At 48.1% G+C, this 7,522-nt stretch overlaps 1 protein-coding gene across 4 annotated transcripts; it reads right to left on the reverse strand.

Moving 5' to 3' along the window:
• Window positions 1-2,951: 2,951 nt before the first annotated feature.
• Window positions 2,952-7,310, reverse strand: PPIA (peptidylprolyl isomerase A). Of its 4 annotated transcripts, XM_032244319.1 has the most exons (6): window positions 7,154-7,264; window positions 5,005-5,071; window positions 4,530-4,560; window positions 4,337-4,425; window positions 3,952-4,124; window positions 2,952-3,301 (listed from the first exon to the last, which is right to left on the reverse strand). In XM_032244319.1, exons 4-6 carry the CDS (start codon window positions 4,343-4,345, stop codon window positions 3,169-3,171), a joined length of 315 nt encoding a protein of 104 aa, XP_032100210.1. In that variant the 5' UTR covers window positions 4,346-4,425; window positions 4,530-4,560; window positions 5,005-5,071; window positions 7,154-7,264; the 3' UTR covers window positions 2,952-3,168. The 4 variants fall into 4 exon arrangements, with proteins under 4 accessions (XP_032100210.1, XP_032100207.1, XP_032100209.1 ...); XM_032244316.1 differs by lacking the exon at window positions 5,005-5,071 and having other exon boundaries at window positions 7,154-7,310; XM_032244318.1 differs by lacking the exon at window positions 4,337-4,425 and having other exon boundaries at window positions 7,154-7,250.
• Window positions 7,311-7,522: the final 212 nt, after the last annotated feature.

Consider the following 7,522-nt stretch of genomic DNA (forward strand, 5'->3'; position numbering starts at 1 on the left):
AGATTACAGGTGCAACCCACTACGCCGGGCTAATTTTTGTATTTTTAGTAGAGGCGGAGTTTCCCCATGTTGGCCGGGGTGGTCTCAAACTCCTGATCTCAGGTGATCCACTCACAGCAAGCCTTTCAGTGTTGGGATTACAGGCATGAGCCACTGCGCCCAGCTGAGTATCTTAATTCATTGTGTAAGACATGGATATATACAGTAAACTCAGTTCTCAGCGTGGGCTAGGCAAACCCCCCTCAGCTTATAAATTGTTTCCTAAGGTTTCCATGAGCGCCTCCAACCAGCAGAAAAATGATGGGTTTTCCTGGTTACCTTTCATTCCAAGCACTTGTTTCTCAGGGTAGGCATTTGAGACCTTTCTGACCAGGTCCAATCTATACATGCTGATGATGTTACCAACTTGGCATCTGACCTGCCTACCCTTCAAAAGGTCTGTGGAGGGAGGACACGGTCTACTTTGGCACATAATTATCTTCCCAATTGTTGGGCATGGTGGTTTACACCTATAACCCCAGCACATTGGGAAAGAGTGCGGAGGATTGCTTGAGGCCAGTTAAGACTAACCTGGACAGGGTCTTGCTCTGTCACCCAGCTGGAGTGTGATCATGGCTCACTGCAGCCTTGACCTGTGGGCTCAAGGGATCCTCCCACCTCAGACACCTGAGTAGCTGGGACCACAGGCACATGCCTCCATACACAGCTTATTTTCTTATTTGTAGTCAAGGTACCCTCAATATTGCCCAGGCTGGTCTCAAAAGTCCTCAGAACATGGCATCCCAAAGTGCTGGGATTATAGCATAAGCCACATTGACTTACCTTTTTTTTTTGAGACAGTCTCTCACTCTAGTCTCCCAGGCTAGAGTGCAGTGGCACGATCTTAACTCACTGCAACCTGTCTCCTGGGTTCAAGCAATTCTGCCTCAGCCTCCCAAGTGGCAGGGATTACAGGCATGCACCACCATGCCCATCTAATTTTTATATTTTTAGTAGAGATGGGGTTTCCCTATGTTGGCCAGGCTGGTCTTCTGATCTCAAGTAATCCGCCCACCTTGGCCTCCCAATGCTGGGATTACAGGCCACCGCAGCCCAGCCCAAGTTTTGAGCTCTAATACCAGATGTCAGGGACTATACTGGGCACTGAAGATGTTTTAAAGAGAGATGGGACCGGGTGTGGGGCTCACGTTTGAAATCCTAGCGCGGACAGACTGCCCGAGGTCAGGAGTTCTAGACCTCCCTGGCCAATTCTGATCAGAACAGCCTAACATGGTAAACCCCCACTCTACTAAAAATACAAAAAATTAGCTGTTGTCGTGGCACATGCCTATAATCCCAGCTACTCCAGGTGCTGAGGCAGGCGAATTGGTATAAACCTAAGAGGCAGAGGTTGCAGTGAGCTGAGGTTGCATCATTGCACTCCAGCCTTGGGCAACAAAAGCAAAATTCCATCTCAAAAGTTCAATACTTGGATGAATAAAAGCAGTTAATGACTAGATATGGTGAGATGACTATTCCGTCACCTAGTGAAATGAGGAAGTACTAGGGATAATGAAAGCCCGTTTGATTTTTATTTCCACCTTGCGCTCAGGACCGAGTTAAAGTACTAAGACACTGAATGACGTCCCTCAGGGAATATGTAACCAGACTCCAGGACCGAGACACACAAGTGCTGGTGGCGGTAATTCACACAGAAAGAACCAGCCAGACAATAAAAATTGCAGAACACACCAAGTGATCAAATCTGACACCCTTAGGATAGGCAAATTTGATTGCTGTGTTAAAAACCCTAGAGGTCAGTTAAGATGGGCATTTGAGAGCTTTTCAGTTTAGACTGTCCTGACATACTGTTCAGCCTATACATCTAATTGCCAGCACTGTGTATTTAATTTCACGAAGAGTCAAGTCCTCAATCAAGGGAAGGCTATCCCTTTGACCAGATTACCACCACTGTTGAAGCTTAAGCTTTGTTACAGAAAAAGGCTGGGCACAGTGGCTCAACAACAGTTTGGGAAGCTGAGGCAGGAGGATCAGCTGAGGTCAGGAATTTGAGACCAGCCTCGCCAACAAGATGAAACCACATCTCTGCTAAAAACACAAAAATCAGCTGGACATAGTGGTGCAGCATGCCTGTATTCCCAGCTACTCAGGAGGCTGAGAAAGAGAATCACTTGAACCTGGAGGCAGCAGTTGCAGTGAGCCAAGATTGTGCCACTGCACTCCAGCCTGAGAGAAGAAAAAAAAAAAAAGCTATTAGCAGATTTCTCCATTTGTGACACTAATCATTTTCTTTTAAGATGGGGTTTCACCATATTGGTCAGACTGGTCTTGAACTCCTGACCTCAGGTGATCCACCCACCTCAGCTTCCCAAAGTGCTGGGATTAAAGGCGTGAGCCACCACCACGCCCAGCCACACTAGTCAAGAGAACACCTCTAAATGCATAAACTCATTGAACACTGGTCCAACCTCATATGTCTGGCTCCTTGCTTTTCCTGCCTCTGCCTACCTTCAAGAGATGGGGTCTCACTCTGACACCCAGGCTGGAGTCAGTGGCATGGTAATAGCTCACCACAGCCTTAACTCTGGGCTCAAGCAATCCTCCCACATCAGCCCCCTCAATCAGCTAGGACTACAAGCATGTACCACCAGGACAGGCTAATTATTTTTTGTAGAGACAGGGTGTCACTATGTTGTCCAGGCTGATCTTGACTCCTGGCCTCAAGTGATCTTCTGTCTCAGGTAACATACAGGCAGTGAGCCACCACGTCCAGCTGTTGCTTACATTTTCAACATTCCACTCAACAAACATTGAGACTTCCTGGGTCTGGAAAAGTTAAAAAAACAAAACCTAAGTACTATGTAGAATTAAGCAAACAAATGATGTTTCAGAAGTCGCCTACTACTGCTTAAAATAACACCTACATCAACACCCTAACTCAAACAAGGACAGACAATTGTTATTTAGTCTTTATTTCATAGTCATAAACTTAACCCAACTCTGCAATCCAGCTAGGCATGGAAGGGAACAAGGAAAACATGGAACCCAAAGGGAACTGCAGCGAGAGCACAGATTTTAGGATACTGCGAGCAAATGGGGTGGAGGGGTGCTCTCCTGAGCTACAGAAGGAATGGTCTGGTGGTTAAGATAAAACACAAGTCAAACTTATTAAAGTTGTCCACAGTCAGCAATGGTGATCTTCTTGCTGGTCTTGCCATTCCTGGACCCAAAGCGCTCCATGGCCTCCACTATATTCATGCCTTCTTTCACCTTGCCAAAGACCACATGCTTGCCATCCAACCTGGAAGGAGAACAATCACTGTGACTGGCAACCACAAACAAGCAGTCCCCATGTGGCATGAATCAAGACAAGGTAGCTTAAAAAGGGGGGAAAAAGAAAAAAAGACACCCAATCACATGCTATTAATAGTAACATAAAAGTAGCACTTAATTGGCCAGGAACAGTGGCTCACGCCTGTAATCCCACCACTTTGGGAGGCCAAGGAGACAGATCATGAGGTCAGGAGACCGAGACCATCCTAGCCAACATGGTAAAACTCCATCTCTACAAAATTACAAAAAATTAGCCAGGCATTGTGGCACACATCTGTATTCTCAGCTTCTCGGGAGGCCAAGGCAGGAGAATCACTTGAACCCAGCAAGTGGAGGTTGCAGTGTGCCCAGATTGTGCCACTGCACTCCAACCTGGGCAACAGAGTGAAACTCTCTCAAAAAATTAGCACTTAACCACCCAGCTAAGCACCCAGTTTCTATTACAGTATCCGACATTCTATATCACATTGGCTACATTTGTAGCTATGTATGCTCTTCTGGTATCTTAGAGATGAAAACATCTATGGAAAGAAAGGTTGAAAAAAACTAGTGTTTGCTCCCCCAGGGTTAACTCTTCATTTAGTCAGGTGGTTCGTGTGTGCCATGTTCTACCCTTACCACTCAGTCTTGACAGTGCAGATGAAAAACTGGGAACCGTTTGTGTTGGGTCCAGCATTTGCCATGGACAAGATGCCGGGACCTGTATGCTTTAGGATGAAGTTCTCATCATCAAATTTCTCCCCGTAGATGGACTTGCCACCAGTGCCATTATGGCGTGTGAAATCACCACCCTGTGAACATATAGAAAGCCGTCACTTCTGACAACATAACCATAAAGTATGCCAAGTCTGCAGGATTCAAACTATAAACCCAAGTTCAAACTAAATAGAAGGATTAAATAGAACCGAAATGGCAGAACAGCTCAGATACGTGTATCCTAAAATATTCTTGCTCAATCCCAAATTAAAGGAGAAATGTAAATAAAATTCAGTGAATTTCGTACCTGACACATAAACCCTGGAATAATTCTGTGAAAGCAGGAACCCTTATAACCAAATCCTTTCTCTCCAGTGCTCAGAGCACGAAAATTTTCTGTTAAAAAAAAAAAAAATTAAACATATATATATATACACACACACACACAAACACACTGTCACAAGTGGAACACCTTTGTTAAACTTAGAAAACAGACCAACCTGCTGTCTTTGGAACCTTGTCTGCAAACAGCTGTAAGAGAAAATTACAGTTAATTAACATCTGCTTAGATATTTTGTTGCTTAGTACCCATGTCTTTAGGGGGCTTCTGAGTCATAAATTCATTTTCTCACTACCAGAATACTTCTTCAGTAATTACTTTAAATCCCAAGTAAGAACTGCTCTTAATAGCCATAAGGCCCGGCTGGCGGTTGGGTTAAGAAACATGAAACCCAAACACATGCCAAAAATCCAGGACTAATCATGACTTAAATAGTGAGACCTCTATAAAGTGTCTCACACTTTTAGTACATCACACCTACTAATGAACAGATAAAGGGATTCTTTAATGATTATCACCAACCCCCCAACTTCACCTAGAACCTAAAGGTAAAATTCTAAAGAACAGCAAGTATTGCTGCACGATCAGGGGTAAATAGCTGCTGTTTTAGTCACTGGTAATGAAAATGCTACTACCTCCAATCTGTTAACATAGCTTTATGGATTAGATGAGCAGTCACTTCTTGGTTTCCAGGCCCCTTACCTAGTAGTGAGGTAAAAAATAAAAGATTGGTTTCTAGTACATCTGGCTTTGAACCTTTCTTGACTGTACAATACATTATGGCTAGACAGGTAGCTTAAATACCATAAACAGACAAGCACTTTCATAAAAACAGCTCGTTTACGAGTAGCATTTTTTTTTTTTTTTTAGATGGAGTCTCCCCGTCTCCCAGGCTGGAGTGCAGTGACATGATCTTGGTTCACTGCAACCTCTGCCTCCTGGGTTCAAGCGATTCTCTGCCTCAGCCTCCGAGTAGCTGGTGAAAAGTAGCATTTTATAAGCTATTCCAGAGATGTGACTCAATTAACTATTAGTATCCATGCACATTTCTTTTACAGCAATGTACTTTTTTTAGATGCTCTGTTGTCAGGCTGGAATGCAGTGGCGGGATCTCGGCTCACTGCAACCTCTGACTCCCTGGCTCAAGCGATTCTCCTGTCTCAGCCTCCCGAGTAGCTGGGACTACAGGCATGTGCCACTACACTGTGCTCATTTTTGTACTTTTAGTAGAGATGGGGTTTCACCATGTTGACCAGGATGCTCTTGACCTCCTGACCTCGTGATCCGCACACCTCGGGCTCCCAAAGTCCTGGGATTATAGGTGTGAGCCACCGCATCCAGCCAATGTACTTAGTTTTTAGGTATTTGTACCTAGAATGTATGGTCTTTTTTAAACATCAGCTTTTCTCAGCATATTTAAGTTACGATGGTGACTTTCGCTAAGGCCCTCATTGGCACTTCTCCCTCGATTCTCACCAAGACCTGCAGAAGTCCTTTCTTATTTCCCTTAGGCTCTCTGGCTAACCTGATGTCCAGCATTATGTCAGGCCAAGTTTCCAAGACAGCCTTTGTCACTTACCAGCTCTGACTACAGCGGTAGGTGGGGTGTGAATTAAGATGCAGTGTTTCAGCGCCTATTATGTGCCAGCCACTGTGGACAGGGCAGGCAACGAGAAAACCGCCCTGTCCTCACTGAATGAGGATCAATCTTTCAGAATCAGATCCCAAACTAACCACTGGTGGCCTTTTGAGAAATGGTTTAAAAGAATAAAAACACTAACATCCTATTTCACTACTCCTTAAGACCTAACCATGGTAACTGGAATGGAATCGCACCCAATATGCAACTGAGAAACGCTCCATGTTTAGATATTATGCTGTAATTACAACGGATCTTTAAGAACTCATTTAACACTCTCAAAACTAATTAGGTAATCACTAGTAATCCACCTTGGTCGGAAGAGGCCTGCCTAGTGGCCAGTCGCAACTTGCCTGCTAGGCAGAGGGACAAACGGGAGGGGCTCAAGAGCGCCTCCCCCGCCCGCGCCGTCACTGCAGAGGAAGGCGGTCCTTGGGCACCAGCAAAGGCAAGGCCCATTTTCACATTTCCGCTTAGGGGTGGGGGACAAGGGATGTTTGCAGCTCATTTATAAGTATTCCTATTTTATCCAAATGGAAGTTATTTCAAGTGGCAATCCATCACATCCTTTTTTATAACATGGTCTCCCAGGATCTACAGGACTGAGCATGGATGGTCTCACACCCCGCCTCGGTCCTTGAGAAAAACCCTCAAGCAAGCCGCTTCCCAGCTCAGGATGTAGAGCACCCTAGTGACCGCCGGGGAGCAGCTTCCTAGGAAGGCGGTCGGAAGCGCTCGCGAGTGCGCTTCTGGCTCCGCTCAGCGGCGCCCAGGCCGAGCCAGGGCGGAGCCCAACGGCTCTCTAGGCGCGGGCCGGAGCGCGGCCGCCAAGCACGTGCGTAGGGCAGGACAGGGCGCGGCCACACGGGGCGGCGAGTGGACGCGGACACGGGCCCCCTCCCCCAACGGCCGTGCAGCCGCCCCGCCTGCCTTTGTCCGCCGCCGCCCCGGCCTCCGCCCTGGCCTCCACCCCGCGCCTCGCGGACCTCCCAAAATGGCCCCTCGTCAGGAAATGGCGCCGCCGCCCGCCCGCGCTCGCCCCTCAAGAAGGGTAGGCCAGCGCCCGGGCTCTCAGGGAGCCACCACCCTCCCCGATCCCCGTCCGCTTTCTGGACCCCACTCCCGCACGCCGCTGCCCGCCCGACCTCGAAAGAGACGCGGCCCAAGGGCTCGCCGTCGACGGCAATGTCGAAGAACACGGTGGGGTTGACCATGGCTGATACTAGAAGGCTCCAGGCGGCGGCGGCGTCTGCAAAGCGGCACGAGCGTGGACTCCCGCCCCTTTTATACCAGGTTCGGCCCCGCCCGCAACTTGGTCTCGTGCCTCGGCTCTGACCAATCGCGTCTGCGACTTGGCCAGAGTGACAGTCCTGATGGCCCATGGACGGAAGCCGGCGCTGGTGGGGACGGCACGGGAGGCGCGCGTGCGCGCTAAGGCGCGGAGGCAGGTTCCCGCCCGCGGGCTCCGTCGCGATGGCTGCGGCATGGGACTCGGGGCGGGGCGGCAGCGCCCG

The sequence above is a fragment of the Sapajus apella genome, unplaced genomic scaffold (assembly GCF_009761245.1).
Source record: "Sapajus apella isolate SASKATOON/1434 unplaced genomic scaffold, GSC_monkey_1.0 scaffold54, whole genome shotgun sequence".
In the NCBI taxonomy this organism is placed as follows: Eukaryota; Metazoa; Chordata; class Mammalia; order Primates; family Cebidae; genus Sapajus; species Sapajus apella.